The sequence below is a fragment of the Camelina sativa genome, chromosome 2 (assembly GCF_030686135.1).
Source record: "Camelina sativa cultivar CO46 ecotype springtype chromosome 2, ASM3068613v1".
Lineage (NCBI taxonomy): Eukaryota > Viridiplantae > Streptophyta > Magnoliopsida > Brassicales > Brassicaceae > Camelina > Camelina sativa.
The window spans coordinates 5,192,236-5,209,110 of NC_141881.1; the positions used below are offsets into that span (position 1 = coordinate 5,192,236).

Here is a 16,875-nt window from a genome sequence, read left to right on the forward strand (position 1 = left end):
GCAGCTCGCCCTTTCTTGCTAGGTCAGCTGTAGGGCGAGCTGAGACGTCGGGCCGTCACCTCGGCACTGGGCTTTTTGGTGCTATTGGGCCTTCAGAGATGAAGTCCAAGTCTAGACCGGTTTAGATAGCCGGTTCCTTTAAACGGATTTAGATCGGTATGTTGGGGGTGCTAATTCCCGCACCAACAGGAACCCACTCTGCTTTAGGTGAATTATTTTATCAAACATAAAAGAGACTGTTTTGGACAACTATTTTTCTAGTGTGTTGTGTTAAAAAAAAAAAAAGTTCATCCTAGTTGTTGTTTTTTTTTTAAAAAATTAAAAGAAAAGAGATACTAATTAATATGGAAGTCATTGGAGTTAATCTAACAATCCCATATATATTAATAGAGGAACTTTTTGGTGAAAAAGCTGATGTGTCAGCATTATAGAGCTCAGGACATTTTTTTCAAATCACCCTCAAAACTTCTACTTATTTACAGCTTCCTGCCATTGTATTAATAATAATAAAAAAACAAATCAATAATTCTCTCCTCTCACACCTATATATACATTCTTTTCATCACTAACACATAAATCTACACAATTGTTTTGTTCTTCCTCCAAAGCAAGCAAACAACTTCCGACTGCTTCTTACAATTCTCCATTGTCAATTTTCACATGTCTACTTCGAAAAGTGTTCTCACTTTAACACAATGTTTCAAGTAAATAATGTAACTGAAGATGTACCTGCATCTAAAGCAGATTCTGTCCCATTCACAAAGCTTTATGTCCATCATTTTTCATCATGGTTTGAGAGAAATAGCCACCACAAATCACCTATATATGTGTATGATGAGATTCCTCATAAGTTCGTGTATGATGTCAATGCAAAACAGTGGAAGAGAAACACTGTAAGCTTCATTTGTTTTTGGTCTATATTCCCTGCACATACATCTCTTTCATTTATTAATATATAGGAAATAATCTATCTTCCATTTCTACAGGTTCCAATTGGTCAGACTCATAATGTGAAGAAGTTGTTTCAATATTTAATCAAAGGAGACAGAATCACAAGTGGAAGAAAGAGGATCAAAATAGGTCATCAAAACTACGAAGCTCAAACGGAGAACAAATAATTGATTTCATGTCTATTAGCGTAAAAGGAATAAGCACAATTATGTGATTATGCAAAATCCATTAATATGTGTATTTCATTTGAATAACATTATCTTTATTTCCCCATCCAATGCAGATTTAATAAAGCACTTCTATTCACATATATATTCTACAAATTGACCTTACATCATCATATATTAAAAAATATATTAGTTTGTGTCAACAGAATCATAGATTATCTATATTACATATCCCCTAAATATTAATTCAACAACAACAACAAAAAAGAACGAAAATCGAATATTGGTTATGTAATTAGGTTCTGTAACATTTTGAAATAAAATATTTATTTGTTACGTAATTTAACTCTTTAATGTCCTTAGTTTGAGGAGTAAATAAATCATATCATTACATTTATTTAAATTAATCCAATTTAGATGTTAATACCGTAATCCTTGATTACAGTTGATAAGAATTATAGCCCATTATTATGATTTTATTCTACAAAAGTTATTAAATATTGGTTCTGTAATTAACAAATTATAGCCCATTTTTACAATGGCAAGTAAATCATATCAGTAGATTCAATTTTGTTATTTTCTATAAATTTTAACATATTAACAAAAACCAAAATCCTATTAGTATAAATAAATTTCACCAAAAAATCCGATAACAAAGACCAAACTGAAAAAGATTGTTTGTTACGTAATTTAACTCTCTAATGTCCTTAATTTGAGGAGTAAATAAATCATATCATTACATTCATTTAAATTAATCCAATTTAAATGTTAATACCGTAATTCTTGATTACAGTTGATAAGAATTATAGCCCATTATTATGATTTTATTCTACAAAAGTTTTTAAGTTTCCAAATTAAGCTGACGTGTATAACATCTAATCTACTCCACACCACACCGGAAAAGGAATCATATACAACACAAAAAATCTTAGATTTCCGTAGAAGAAGCGATTAACATATTAACAAAACCAATTATCCTGGATTTGCATAAACAAATTTCGCCAAAAAAACCGAAATCAACTACCTAATCAAATATACAAGTAAATGAATAATCATTCCCATAAACAAGTGAATGAATAATATAATAATAGAAACCAAAATCACTGATTGAAATTAGTACCCCTATATAAACGTTCATCCAAACCCATCATTTCCACCATCACCAACCAAGCTTATTCAAAATTAATAACCACTCATCCTTTAAGTTTCTCATGGCTACCTTCAACAATGTTACCGATTTGAAACCATTCAAGAACATGTGGAAAATTAAGGTCAAAATCATCAGGCTGTGGAAACAGTATTCAGCTTCAATGGGTGAAACCATTGAAATGATATTCATTGATGCTAAGGTTAGTTTAGTTAACTCTAATTCTTTCGTTAACTCTTTTTTGAATTCGATTACATATTTTTGGTTTATGTTATATATTACTTTATACTAATTGCTTTGTTGTTTCCCAAACTTTTATAGGGGGACAAAATTCAAGCTACCATCAAGAATGCTCTCACCGAAACTTTTAGGGACCAACTGGCAGAAGGGGATACTAGAATCATCATCAACTTTGCTCTTTTTCATTCCGCAGGCATGTACCGGACAACGCATCATCCTTACCGGATTGCATTCATCCCTAACACACGTGTTAGGAAGTGTGACATCCCTTTACCGGATGATCTTAACGGATTCTCTCCAGTTAACTTTGGTCTTATCAAAGCCGGTACTTTAGATGACAACTACTTGGTTGGTAAGTACTTTCATACCTAATATAATTCAGGCATAGCGAAAAAAATTCAAAGAATATATACAATAGTTATATAATTTTTATTGTAGATGTCGTTGGCCAACTGGTGAATGTCACTCAACTTGAAGATGTACCTGTCAATGGGAAAGACACTAAGAAGATCACTGTGGAATTGAGGAATGAAAAGTATAAATCTAATTTTCATATTTCAACATTCATAGAGGTTAAAGTGAAATAAAAACTTACCCTCTTTGTCTTTGTAGTGATGACCGCCTATCTGTTGTGCTTTGGGGATCATTTGCTGAGCATGTGAACAACAACATCCAAGCATTCCCTGGAACCACTGTCCTCTGTGCAATTCAATTTGGCAAAATCAAAGTCTGGAAAGGTACTATCTTATGATATATATAAATATTGTACTCTTAGTTTATACACAAGAATGTATATTACTTATGACATAATTTAAATATCCAGAGAATCGTTCCTTATCCAATGCTTACAATTGCTCTGCTGTCATGATTAATCCGGATATGGCCTGCGTGGAAGCATTTAGGGCTCTGTAAGTATATATTCTGCAAATTCCAAGTAAAAATTGAATTGAATTGTAACTAACTGTACATACTTGCATATATATTTAGGCTCCCTCAAGACAACCTAGCCTTGGCAGTGGTTAACTTGAACCCCCTTGCAATCGTTGGTGGTGTATCTGACAAAGATGATTTCTTTATCCATACACCAAGGAGAACAATTGCTGAAGTAAAATCACTCCGAGAGGTTATCATCACTGCAAATATAACACATTGTTTTTACTTTCTCAATAAAAAAGAGAAGCTATTGGTTCTAATTTGATTATACTTAAAAATTAATAGGTGAGCAAGTGTATTGTCATGGCTACTATATTAGCCATCGATGGCGATATGGGTTGGTATTATTGGAGCTGTAAGGATTGCTCTAAAAAAGTTGTCCCAGTCCTACTTGGTGATGTAGATGAGGATGAAGCTGCTGACATCTTACCAATGACTTTCAATTGTCCCAGGTGCAAACTCGACAATCCCATACTTGTCCCAAGGTATTTTTGCACAAATAATATGTTGACAAAAAGTACAAAAAAAAAAATTGTACTTACGAAATGTTGTGTTTTTGACTATATAGGTTTAAGTTACACATCCGTGTGACTGATAACACTGGGCCAACAAATTTCCTACTATTTGATAATCTTGCACAACAGATTGTCGGTCACACTGCAATCGTATTACGAACTCTATGTCGGTCACACTGCTATCTAGATAACAACTCGCACTATGTGGGGAATAAATCTATGTAGATAAAATTAGAGTTATGAGTAAAGTTATGTTCTAGGATCTAAAATTTGTTTTTGTAAAAAATATATATATATATAACCTGGGAGAATATGTTTAAATAAACCTATTTTGTATGAACTAAATATATGTGAAAATATATGTTCAATCTATGCAAGATTTTTTATTTTTAAAATTATTTATTTTGTGTAAGTATGTTTCATCCGTGAAATATTATACCAATGGTATTAAATAAGTCAATTCCCTATAATAATGATTATTGTGATAATTTTATTTTAGAAATTTTATATATGTGAATAGTTATCAATTTTTTTTAGTATGTAAATAAATTCCGGTTTTGAAAATGTTTTAGATCTAATTATTTTATATTTTAATAATTAAATATGTTATAAAAATGATTAAAATAAATTTTAAAATTGAAATGTTTGATTTTTTTAATTATTTGTAAAAGAATATTCCTTAATCATTCAATAGCAATTATGTGTAAATAACTAAATATCCATAAAAATGAAGGCAATAAATTCATTGGTGCCTCGAGCTCTCTAACAACGACACATCAACATTTTCTTGAGAGTGCTTCTCTATTAATATATAGGGGATATTGTGATAATTTTATTTTAGAAATTTTATATATGTGAATAGTTATCAATTTTTTTTAGTATGTAAATAAATTCCGGTTTTGAAAACGTTTTAGATCTAATTATTTTATATTTTAATAATTAAATATGTTATAAAAATAATTAAAATAAATTTTAAAATTGAAATGTTTGATTTTTTAATTATTTATAAAAGAATATTCCTTAATCATTCAATAGCAATTATGTGTAAATAACTAAATATCCATTAAAAATGAAGGCAATAAATTCATTGGTGTCTCGAGCTCTATAACGACGACACATCAGCATTTTCGTGACAGATTGTCGGTCACACTGCAATCGTATTACGAACTCTATGTAGATAAAAACAAATCGTAGTGCGAACATAACCATCACAATGATTGACAAAAGTTTTTATGTTTGAAATTTACTCTGTATTACGAACATGATTGTCAATACGTGTAAGGAAAAAAGACATGGGACGATCCAGAACGTCTATTAAGTATTACTAGGGATGTTAATATGGGTCAGCAAACCCATTTATATAAATGGGTATGTTAAACTAAAATGAACCCATGTATACCCATTTATGGGAAAAAATTAAATGGGGTTAAATGAGTTTTCCCATTTAGTCCCATTAATTATATGGGTTTTATTATAAATAAATGGGTACCTATCTAGACCCATTTATGTTGATATTTTTATTAAATATTTATTATATAAAATTTTATTTTTCTGGCAAAATTGTAAAATTACATTTTCCCGCCAAAACTGTAAAAATGTGTTTTCCTGCCAAAATTGTAAAATCACATTTTCCCGCCAAAACCGTAAAAATGTGTTTTCCCGCCAAAACCGTAAAAATGTGTTTTCCCGCCAAAATTGTAAAATCACATTTTCCCGCCAAAACCATAAAAACGTGTTTTCCCGTCAAAACCGTAAAAACGTGTTTTTCCCGTCAAAACCGTAAAAACGTGTTTTTCCCGTCAAAATATAAAAACGTGTTTTTCCCGTCAAAACCGTAAAAACGTGTTTTCCCGCCAAAACCATAAAAACATGGTTTTCCCGTCAAAACCGTAAAAACGTGTTTTTTCGCCAAAACCGTAAAAATGTATTTTTCCGCCAAAACCGTAAAAACGTGTTTTTCCCGTCAAAATGTAAAAACGTGTTTTTCGCCAAAACCGTAAAAATGTGTTTTCCGTCAAAACCGTAAAAACGTGTTTTTCCCGTCAAAACCGTAAAAATGTGTTTTCTCGCCAAAACCGTCAAAAATTTGTTTTCCCGAAAAAAAAAACAAAATTGTCTTTTTTTATCAATTATTTTTTTTTTCTCAAAATCTTGTTTTTTCGCCAAAAATGCTTATGAAAATGCTTTCCAGCCAAAATTACAAAGCCACAAAATTGCACATTATCACCAAAATTATATACTTAAATGGGTTTAATAGGTTAAATGGGGTAATGTATGTTTAAATGGGTGTAGTTAAATGGGTTCAAATATATATGGGTTTAAATGGATTTATACTTAAATGGGATGGGTTTAAATGGAGTGGGTTTACCCATTTTAACATCCCTAAGTATTACTTTAATAGAGTTTTTTCTAAAAAATTGTTTTGTATTTTCCAGGACCCATGGTCACTAAGTCTAAGGGAAGAGACACAGGATGATACAGAACGTGGATTAAGTATAACTGAAATAGAGAGTTTTTCCAGTAAGGCAATAACTGGTATTTCTGATTTTTATTTGTAAGGGATGCGTTCAAACAAGAGTTGTTTTCAACAAGTTTTTATAATTATGTTATTTATCTATCAGAGAATAATTATTTTTAATAAAAACACAACTAAAATATTATAGAGACAAATATACAAAACTCAATACTGTATTATTGTAGTTAGATTGAAGATAAATTTGATACTAACCAGTTTGAGAAGAGTTTGTTGAACCATACTCAACGAAAACAACCATGATTCCATGCTCTTATGCCAAACTATTCAAGGGAAAACATACATGGATTAGAATACACTTATAACAAATTAAGACGATTGTTAGACACCAACAGTTTAATCTGTACAAGCTTTAATAGTTAATAGTTTACAATTTATATTAAACGTTGTCTCCTATATACCAAATAATGTAATACCTCTTTACAATTTATATTTAGAACAGTATCCGTGACAGAATTATCTAAAATCTTGGGAAAAACCTGTTTAAAAAATAGTGCAAGAATAAAGACATGTTGAAGTGAAGTTTTTAATACAATCTCAGATACGATTTTGAACCAAATAAACTAAGAAATCCATAAATTAAACTTTTGTACATGTAAATATACAACGGAAATTGTACTATGAAATAATTAACTACAAATCTTTCCAGTATATATTGTTATTTATTTTCCATTGAGATTACAAAAGAAATTAACGGGAGAAACAATAAACTTTGTAGAAGAGCCTTTTGCAATTACCTGATACGAATGGTTGACTCATCGATCAGATGTGATTTCGATCTAGACGAGTTTCAGCAAGCATACAATGGATTTAACCGATTATCTGTTAACAGGAAATCAAATTTACAGATGCTTCGATTGGAACTTAGTTCCAAATGAAACGATGGGAACAAAAAAGAAATCGATAATTATTAAAAACTCTCCAAAAAAACAAATCAAGGAGATCGGAAATACAATAGCAAAACGATGAATCATGGATTACCTTCACAGATTACAGAAAATCAGCCCAAATTCTTTCACGGTTTCGTTAAATCGGTGGAAGAAACTGAAGAACTAGATATTTGACATATGAAAAAAAAAATACAAACCGACAACTTTGAAAATATCAGTTTGTCGTTTCACATCACTCTACAAAAATAAAAATAAAATAAAATTATGAATATAATTTGAACAATTGGGCCTCGATAAAACAATTCCAAATCCATAAAGTTTCTGTAACCCAACAAGCGAATCTGTACATAACTGGATTTAGTTTTTGTGAATGGAGATAAAATCAAACCAAAATATACAAATAGAAAAAAAATAACCGTCTAGATATTCTATGACTTAAAAATATTAATAATAATGATATAAATATATGTTAAATAAATTAAATAACAAAGAGTGACATTCGTAATATAATTTGTAGTTATACATAATCCCGCGGGAGGCGCGGGTCTTCTACCTAGTGTTTAGCTTTATTTGTCATAATCCAAAAAACTTGTATTGTAGTATCCTGAATAAACACAACTCAATTAAGTATACAAATGCTCAACTCATTCAACTCTATCTTCCACAGCTGCTTACATACAAAGTAGACACATTATTTATGCAGTCAAAGAGAGCAAGAAAAGATAAGGAAACTGATTCTCTATGATGTTCCACAACAACCCTTCCCTTTAGTAACAGTCTCTTCTCCAGCAACAACAATTTTAGTTCCTTGCAAGAGGGAAGAGTCTCCTCCAGATTCTCCTTCCTCATTGGCAACAAGATTCTTTTTGCTCACGATTCGATAGATCTCGGTCAGAACCGTGAGAAAAGACGGCTCGACATTGTTGGAATCCAAGGCTGATGTCTCCATGAAAAACAGGTTTTCTCTTTGAGCAAATTCTTTAGCATCCTCGGTTGGTACAGCTCGAAGTGACCCGAGATCAGTCTTGTTTCCTATAAGCATAATCGCAATGTTTTTGTCAGCGTGCCCTCTCAATTCTTCTAACCATCTCGCTACATGATCAAACGACTGTCGTTTCGTTATGTCGTAAACTAGCATTGCCCCTACCGCTCCTCTATAGTATGCACTCGTCACCGCTCGATACCTAAACATAAGATTTAAATTTAAAAAAAAAAAAAACCCTCCAACAATCAGAGCCATAACAAATACAATTGAACAACTAGACATAAAAATATCGATCGTTTATTTTGGACTATAAATTTTGGTCTATACGACAATGTTTGGTCAGGGTCGTTGGTCGCCAGGGACAGGTGAACGCACAACTTATATATTAGTATTAATTAGCATGAAGGCAAAGATTATACATATTGAAGCAACCAATAGGTTTTTTAGTAATCTAAGATCTGAAAACAAGGATCAATAGATTTGTTAAATTGTTACCGTTCTTGACCAGCAGTGTCCCATATCTGAGCTTTGATAGTTTTATGATCGATCTCAAGTGTTCTTGTCTGAAACTCGACACCGATGGTTGCTTTAGATTCGATACTGAACTCGTTTCTTGAAAACCTAGCGAGGAGCTGAGATTTACCAACAGCAGAGTCGCCGATCAATACTACCTTGAAGACATAATCTATCTTCTGGTTGAAATTGCTCTGAAACTTTGACATCGTTCCCAAGTTCCAAACCCAAAATCACAAGCTTATGGATTATTAAGACAAGCGATCGAATTGACTTTTAGTGTTGTGTAATAAGAGGATCTCTTGAATTAAGAAGAAAAAGAGAGAGATAGAGAGAGAGAGATCTAAAGAGGACAACAAAAGTGGGCTGCGACTCGTGAAGAAGCATCGGAAGACGTGAAGGGAAGAAACGAGGAGGGAACACCAATTTTAGGGGGGCCCGCTTCTCTTTTTTTTTTTTTTTTTTTTCTTTCCCAACTAAAAAGAGAGAGTTACAAAATCTAAAATGTAAAATCTCATAGTATATATTTAATTCTTTCTTTTATCAACAAATATAATTAATATTAAAATGGTATAAAAATTCAAATCCTGATAAAAAAAACTCTAAAAAATTGTTTAGGTTTTTTTTTTAAATAAACTATTTATACTAATTCTTTAAAACTACCCTTGGTTTTAATTATTTTGAATACTTGGAGAGACTTTAATATTTTTATTGGAGATTACTTATGTTATATATTAAAATATTTAAATTGCATATAGCTTTATATGGTATTAGCTCATGCTTGTAAATTGTAATGTTTGCTTTTTAACTATTTAAATTGCTTCTTTTTAATACCATTTAATTGTGATCAAATAAAAGCAAATATATCAAAATAATTAACATATTAATTTTTTTTGTATAATATATGTAACATATCTATAAATTTCAGTAGTGCTCAAATTAATGTTTGATGAAACTGAAACAAAGTCTATCTGCTTAATCAACACATAAAATGTCAAAACTCGAAATAGTAATGTTGAATTTACACCATCTATACTAAAAAAAATGTATCTCAACACTTTTTAAAACTTCTAAATTAGTAAACTACATTCATGAGATTTAATTTGGCAGTCTCATAAATAGTAAAAACTATATTTGTCAATCCAAACCTAAAAAAAAAACTACCCAATGAAAAATAATTTTTTTTGTTTATAGTATTTTTGAAAAATAAAACTTTTGTGATATTTTTGTAAAAAAAAAGTGTGGTATTTTTGGAAAATAATTTAGGAGGAATTCATCATTTTTTTTCTTGTATTTTTAATATTATTAGAAAAAGTTGTTAATTTTAAATAACAAGAAATTTTGATATATTATCAATTAAATAATATAAAAGTAAAAATAATATAAAAGTAAAAAAATGTTACATAAATTCAAAGTCCAGTAACACAAAATTTGGGAAGATATTTTATCAATCACTAATTAAATAAAATGTGGTTTAAATTATTTAATAATAAGAATAACAAAAAAATCTTCTAAAATGTCTAATCCAATGGACCGACCATACATACACATCCACCCACAAAAGACCAATGGCGACCACAAAGAACCTAAATCCCAGTTTCACCCTCTCTGTCTCTCGCGCTCGTCACCTCTACTCGTCTCGCCGTTCTCCTCCTCCATTATAGCCGTATTCTTCGTATCTACCACCGTAAGTCTTCTTTCGATGCTTTAGAAGCTATTCCTCTTCTTCTCGTTTCGTCTCCTTTACATCGTCGCTCGAAACAGCCGACACAAAAAGACATTGTCCTAAATTAATGCTTAATTCATGATCGGTTCTGTGGTTTCTCTCATGGTACATGAACTTTTCAGTTCGTTATACTTATTCTTGTGGTTTCGCTGTTATCAATGGAATTCAAAAACTTAGATTCAAAATTAACTTTTTTTTTTCTAGGTCTGAAATTGATGTTTTGCTAGTTAGAACAGTGTTTTGTATCTTTTAGGTTTAGATTCTGTCCTTTGTGAAGTTTGAGTTAGATAAACCATGTTGAAACGTTATCTTGAGTAATGTAATGTTCTGATTCAATTGATTTGAATCAAAACATAAGAATGAACCTGAGATTCTACATTCTCTGTGTAGTTTTTTTTATTATTATCTAGACCTGGCATATCTGGTGATACGAAGCCATGACAGTTTCAGAAGCTTATCGTCCGCCTCTGTTCAGGTGTGTGCTTAGTGTTTCTGCTTTACTCCTTTTACTAATTATGTTCATCGACAGTGAATGATTTTAAGCTTCATCTCCTTTTTAAAAAAATTTCATATTTCAGTATAGCCCCGATGATGGGATGGACAGACAATCATTACAGAACCCTTGCACGGCTTATAACAAAACACGCATGGCTCTACACGGAAATGTTAGCAGCTGAAACCATTGTCTATCAAGAAGAAAACCTGGTAATCAAAATGGTTAAGGGTTTCTTTCTCTTCTTTCTCAACTCTGCAGATACTTCTTGTGTTGATGACAACGCATTGATTTATGTGTTTATGTTTACTCTTGTAATGCTCAGGACAGCTTTTTGGCATACTCTCCGGACCAGCATCCCATTGTTCTTCAAATTGGCGGAAGAAACTTGGAAAATTTGGCAAAAGCAACACGGCTTGCTAATGCATACGGCTATGATGAAATTAATTTCAAGCATGAGCATCTCTTTCAAGTTTCCTTTTCATTGAGTTATTACAACTGTGCCATTTCCATCCCATTATACTTTCGTCTACTAACATGCTGGTTGATTCTGTAGCTGTGGATGTCCAAGCCCAAAAGTAAGTGGACGAGGTTGTTTCGGTGCTCGTCATATGCTTAACCCGAAGTTTGTTGGTGTGGCTATGTCTGTCATTGCTGCCAATACCAATGCAGCTGTCACTGTTAAATGTCGAATAGGTGTTGACGATCATGATTCGTATAATGAGCTTTGTAAGTTTTTTCCTTGTGCCTATCTTTCAAGTTATATGTGTATTAAGTGGAGACTGATGTTCTCACACGTGCCCAGACGTTTCTCATGTTTATTTTTAATCAACTGCAAATAGCAACTTTTTGCTGAGTTCAGGTAATTGCATATCTGATTGACTTTCCGTACCTTATCAATTCTTTATTGTTCTTCAGGTAATTTCATTCATATAGTTTCTTCATCATCTCCTACTAAGCATTTCATCGTACATTCGCGGAAGGCGTTGCTGTCTGGACTTAGCCCATCAGATAACCGTCGAATTCCACCCTTAAAGTATGTGCACAATGGCTTCCATTTCTCTTATGTTCTTCTTCTTGGAGGATATATTATTGCTTTAATACTGCCTGTTTCCATACATCTCTCACATTTTCATCTGCTCTTTCCAATGCAGATACGAGTTTTTCTTTGCTCTTTTGCGTGATTTTCCGGACTTAAAGTTCACAATTAATGGAGGCATAAACTCTGTGGTTGAGGTTTCTAAAGCTGTTTTTTTTTTTTTTTTTTTTTTTAATCCCGAAGTTGTACCTTTTTCTACACTTCTTGTATTGAACTGTAGGCAGATGCCGCATTAAGGTCTGGAGCTCATGGCGTTATGCTTGGGCGTGCTGTATACTACAAGTATGTGAAAGCCTTTTGCTGTAAATTTTAATTATTGTTAAACATCATATGAGAGTTTTGCTCTTTTTTTCTTTTGGCTGATTTATGGAAATCTATGCTGGCTATATGCAGTCCCTGGCACACTTTGGGACACGTCGATACTGTAATTTATGGATCTCCAAGCAGTGGAATTACAAGGCGACAGGTTTTGAATAATATTTACTTTCTGAAATAGATTCTTCAACAATTTTAACTGACATCTGATTTGTTTTGCTGTCTCTAATTGACTTTTAGGTTCTTGAAAAATATCAAGTCTATGGAGAGTCGGTCCTCGGGAAATATGGAAAAGGCCGACCAAATCTTCGAGATATAGTGAGGGTAATGGTCTTTCTAAGTCTTGATTTTTATTAAGTTATTTCCCAATGACAACGACGTAATTTAACAAGAGCAAAACCTTGCTGCAGCCGTTGATCAATCTATTCCACTCGGAGTCTGGAAATGGCCAGTGGAAACGTAGAACCGATGCTGCTCTCTTGCATTGCACCGTTAGTGAATTCAGTGACACTCTTTTTAATTTTTTTACTTGCTATCAAACTCTTGTCACCGTGTTAACTCACCTCTTATGTTGTGTAGACCTTAAAATCATTCTTGGACCAAGTGTTACCAGCAATACCCGACTTTGTTCTCGATTCATCTGTTGTCAAAGAAGCGACTGGGCGTGAAGATCTCTTTGCGGATGTACGACGTTTGTTGCCTCCTCCTTATGAAAAAGAATCATCCGAAGCATTGGAAATGCTACCAAGGAGAGCTGTGATTCTTGATGAGGAGGAGGAATGACAAAATCTATATTTCGTGGCCATACCGGGAACTAGGTACTAGCTGAAACATCACGAGGATCAAGATTCGACTTTGTGTAGCTATAAAGATGTGATACTGTTCTGACCACTTGATTTTAAAGAAGGAAAAAGCAAAAAACAAAAGATATATATATATATATGTTGGGATCCAAAGTAGTGTTCAATGTTTTTTGCAAGGAAACTTTTTCGGTTGATGCTTTCTGTATTATTTTTCACACTGAGGAACATTCTCCATTCTTATATACCAAGACACTCGGGAAAAGCTTAGTGTGCAACTCATTTCTCAGACAGAAGTCATTACAATGCTTTACTTTAGTAATGTTAATGCCATGTACCCACCTGTTTTTTGTTGTAGAGAGAGAGAGAGAGAGGGATATAGTTTTCTGCAGTTCTAATCTCTAACTTCATATCTGCAATGAAACAAAACAAAAACTTGTGATCCACATCCCACCTATGTGACGACTTGCCAATGATCTTTAGTCCACAAAGTATATGCCAAATCTGATCTTGAGTTGTTTTTCATGGACATATTAGTTGACACAGATGACACTCGACAGAATTTAATCCATCCATCAACAACTTTCAAATCTAATGGAGTCTAACTTAAATTATATTAAAAGTTAACATTAATTACTGTAAAAAAAAAAAAAAAAAAAAAAAATGAGATAGATATTCATTTATATATCATCAATTTGGATCCAAAAGCTTCCCCTCAATAGAATGAATAAACCCAAAATCTCCTCGAATCAGAGCGAGGAAGAGGCCATGGATGCGAGCAACCACGCCGACGAGTTCAATCCTACAACAAACTGGAATCTCGCCGTCGGTTCTCTCACAGACTCCATCTCCTTTGAGTCCTCCTTCACCGCCGTCGATCATGTCGCCAAGTCCCCGCTACTTCTACTCCCTCCGGTTCCGGTTCCCAACGGCGAGCCTTGTGAAATTACAAGTAGGTTCCTTAATCGTTATTCTCCGTGATTCTGAATAAACCACTCCGATGCGAAGTAGAAGATCGTTATATAATAGAAAATGGTATACTCTGAAATCGATGTGGTGAAATGTTTGTTTTTTTGGTTGCAGTAACATTTGCACAAGAGCATGAATTAAGGCAAGTTTATATTCGAAGTAGTGCACGAGTATACGAAGTGTATTACACGAAAAAGCGGCGTCATGGCGATAAGGAATACTTGTGTACAGTTCGATGTGGTGTTGCAGTGAGAGATGAACAAGTTCTTCTGATTCCTTTTACTGACTCAGATGATTCTAATAAGGGTTCGATGGTAAAATATAATAATGGTAATGGACGAACGAGCAAAGATGATTGGGTTGAAGTGAAAGCGGGTGATGATTCTCTCTTGAATGATGCAAAAGGTCTGATTCCAATGTTACAGTTAGGGAAACAGGTAACGAGTCTTTGCGCTTGCTTGCTTTATGGGTCTATCTAGTTGTAGTTTTTTTTTTAGTAATGGTTGATTGATGTTAATGGGGTAAGTTGTTATATGCTCTTTTTTTTTTTTTTCTTTCAGGATTTTTATGAAGCTACTGCGGAGATCAATGATGCGGAACCTTGCACTTCGATTACACTCCGTCTTCTCTCTCTTCAGGATAAAAGATGTGCACTTGTTGATCAAGTGTATGTGTTTGCTGATCCAAGTGAGTCAGAAGCAAGTGGAGCAGGAATTTCATCCACTAGTTCCTTGATGGCTATGTTTATGCCCGCTATTTTGCAGCTCTCTCGAGGAAAAGAACAAGTTTCTTCTGACAAGTCCAACAGCACTAACCCATCAACTTTAGGATACTCAAATGACTCTGATAAGATCGTGAATGATATTCACCAGGAGATAAATTTCAGCAAAGGTGATCAAATGGGAGTGAGCCCACCTCCAGTTTTTGTTGATACTCTTTCAAAGCACCGAGTCTCTGGAGAAGAAATCAGGCCTGCTAATATGGAGACTATCCTGTATGATCTTGTTAACAAGGTTAGCAGAATAGAAACTATCCTGACAAGATTTGAAGATCAAATGTTGAAACCTATCAACAGTATTGATGCAAGGCTCCAGCTAGTCGAGAAGAAACTCCAACAGCTAGGAAACAAACCATTTGATTCTGAATTGGTTTGTCAAACGAGAATACCCAATCCAGATGCTCTGGGCAATGCCAATGATACACATAAAATTCCTGATACCCATGAGTTGGATCGATTCTCTCATAATCCAATATTGGTTTCTTGTACAAAATTACTTGTCCCTGTTGAAGATGGTGCGGTTGTACTACCAAATAACAGATTGGAACAGCTGGAGTTTGAGAATAGCTCAAACTCAAACTCAGGAAATGAGATCAGTAATGAGGAGGTTGGTCATTCTTTTGAAGAGAAACCAAAACGTTCCTTGTCTATAAATGATGCTTTAGCATCTGCACTTGCTGGATTCTTGTCTTCACATTCGATCGCCGATGGAAAATACAGCAAAGCCCTCCTAGTTACAGCCCCAGAATTTTTATATGAAGATGATGAGGAGGAGATAGAAGAGAAACCTCAGACGAGTGGCCATCCAGACAAAAGCCAAGTTCCAGCACAGGAGTTGGAAAACACGCACTCTACCTTGGGGAGCCCAACTTCTTCACAGGAAGAGCCTGAAATTACTCCATGTATCAAAGATGATGGTTCTCAGGAAATGATATATGGAGTTTCTAAAAAACTGGATGATAGTTTTGGAGGGGATGAGGAGGAAGCTGAGACGGTGGTTAGCATCAGGGACAATGCTTTAGATGAAGAGATGTTTACATCAAGCACTAAAGCTGATTGTTACACAGAAAAGGACAACCACAGGGATTCCGATTCCTTGATACACGAGCTCAAGAATCCAAATGTAACTACTGCAAAATGCAAAGGAGAGCCTGGAATGGATGATGTCTTGAAGAGTGTTTTCGGTCTTCAACCGACTACTTCTTCAGTCGATTTCCTAACTCCAGTCCTGGATGTGAAATTTAGTTCAGAGAGTCAAGACTCAGATAGCAAAAGTTTCTTTGAGGCACTCTTCACAGAAGATTCCAAGACTGATGTAGATTGCAAGAACGAAGCTTATGATGATGATAACTTAGTCTCAGTGGAAGATGAAGAACTCAAAGGACCACCAACAGATACCCTTTCGTCTGTGGAGATGGATCACTATGAGACGAATGAAATGCATCTACACTTGAATGATGAAATATCAGAAGCAAGTCTGATATAACGGAGAAAGTAAATGCCCGCATTTTCCTGATAAATACATTCTGAGGTTTTTGCTCTGTTGCAGTCTAGAGGCTAGTGTTGAAAGAAGTTGTAAGGTTTAATGATACTAGGGGATGATTGAACTCTGGTGGATTATTATTAGTCATACAAATAACCTTTGTAATTATAAACTATTGTAGCAGAACAAAATAAGCTTCTAAACATGCGTGTTCAATGAAGCAACAATTTAACATACATATAAGGGAAGAGAGGGAAACAGAGTATAACTGAGTTTTGGGATTGAAAAGCTCGATCAAATTCGAAAAATCGCAATAGTTGATGCCACATACATCAAGA

General features: G+C 33.6%; 4 protein-coding genes and 1 non-coding gene across 13 annotated transcripts; 3 read left to right on the forward strand and 2 right to left on the reverse strand.

Annotated features, from left to right (window-relative positions):
- The first annotated feature begins 2,235 nt into the window (after positions 1-2,235).
- On the forward strand, positions 2,236-4,348 carry LOC147948309 (replication protein A 70 kDa DNA-binding subunit E-like). Its single transcript, XM_087480764.1, has 8 exons — positions 2,236-2,467; positions 2,587-2,857; positions 2,944-3,040; positions 3,118-3,242; positions 3,329-3,413; positions 3,493-3,628; positions 3,724-3,923; positions 4,007-4,348. The coding sequence occupies exons 1-8, from the start codon at positions 2,330-2,332 to the stop codon at positions 4,176-4,178; spliced, it is 1,224 nt and encodes a 407-aa protein (XP_087336890.1). The 5' UTR covers positions 2,236-2,329; the 3' UTR covers positions 4,179-4,348.
- LOC104722669 (uncharacterized) lies at positions 2,473-7,617 on the reverse strand. Of its 6 annotated transcripts, none has more exons than XR_015577707.1 (7): positions 7,468-7,617; positions 7,224-7,308; positions 6,682-6,749; positions 3,477-3,638; positions 3,355-3,389; positions 3,101-3,204; positions 2,473-2,988 (listed from the first exon to the last, which is right to left on the reverse strand). It is a non-coding gene; the product is annotated as an uncharacterized LOC104722669 (transcript). The 6 variants fall into 6 exon arrangements; XR_015577709.1 differs by having other exon boundaries at positions 3,305-3,389; XR_015577706.1 differs by having other exon boundaries at positions 7,224-7,349.
- Positions 7,618-7,941: 324 nt separating this feature from the next.
- LOC104722640 (ras-related protein RABA4c) lies at positions 7,942-9,295 on the reverse strand. The gene is made up of 2 exons (XM_010440844.3): positions 8,857-9,295; positions 7,942-8,560 (listed from the first exon to the last, which is right to left on the reverse strand). The coding sequence occupies exons 1-2, from the start codon at positions 9,081-9,083 to the stop codon at positions 8,116-8,118; spliced, it is 672 nt and encodes a 223-aa protein (XP_010439146.1). The 5' UTR covers positions 9,084-9,295; the 3' UTR covers positions 7,942-8,115.
- Positions 9,296-10,382: 1,087 nt separating this feature from the next.
- On the forward strand, positions 10,383-13,572 carry LOC104722622 (uncharacterized). Of its 4 annotated transcripts, none has more exons than XR_015577704.1 (12): positions 10,383-10,561; positions 10,991-11,075; positions 11,179-11,305; positions 11,419-11,546; positions 11,650-11,822; positions 12,012-12,129; positions 12,248-12,329; positions 12,417-12,474; positions 12,586-12,658; positions 12,748-12,831; positions 12,918-12,998; positions 13,087-13,572. XR_015577704.1 is itself a non-coding variant. In XM_087480750.1 (12 exons), exons 2-12 carry the CDS (start codon positions 11,038-11,040, stop codon positions 13,288-13,290), a joined length of 1,170 nt encoding a protein of 389 aa, XP_087336876.1. In that variant the 5' UTR covers positions 10,383-10,561; positions 10,991-11,037; the 3' UTR covers positions 13,291-13,572. The 4 variants fall into 4 exon arrangements, 3 of the variants coding, with proteins under 3 accessions (XP_087336876.1, XP_087336877.1, XP_087336880.1); XM_087480750.1 differs by having other exon boundaries at positions 12,413-12,474; XM_087480754.1 differs by having other exon boundaries at positions 10,416-10,561; positions 11,424-11,546; positions 12,413-12,474.
- A 259-nt stretch (positions 13,573-13,831) lies between these two features.
- LOC104722614 (uncharacterized) lies at positions 13,832-16,740 on the forward strand. Its single transcript, XM_010440820.3, has 3 exons — positions 13,832-14,259; positions 14,391-14,713; positions 14,837-16,740. Exons 1-3 carry the CDS (start codon positions 14,031-14,033, stop codon positions 16,538-16,540), a joined length of 2,256 nt encoding a protein of 751 aa, XP_010439122.1. The 5' UTR covers positions 13,832-14,030; the 3' UTR covers positions 16,541-16,740.
- The last annotated feature ends 135 nt before the right edge of the window (positions 16,741-16,875 follow it).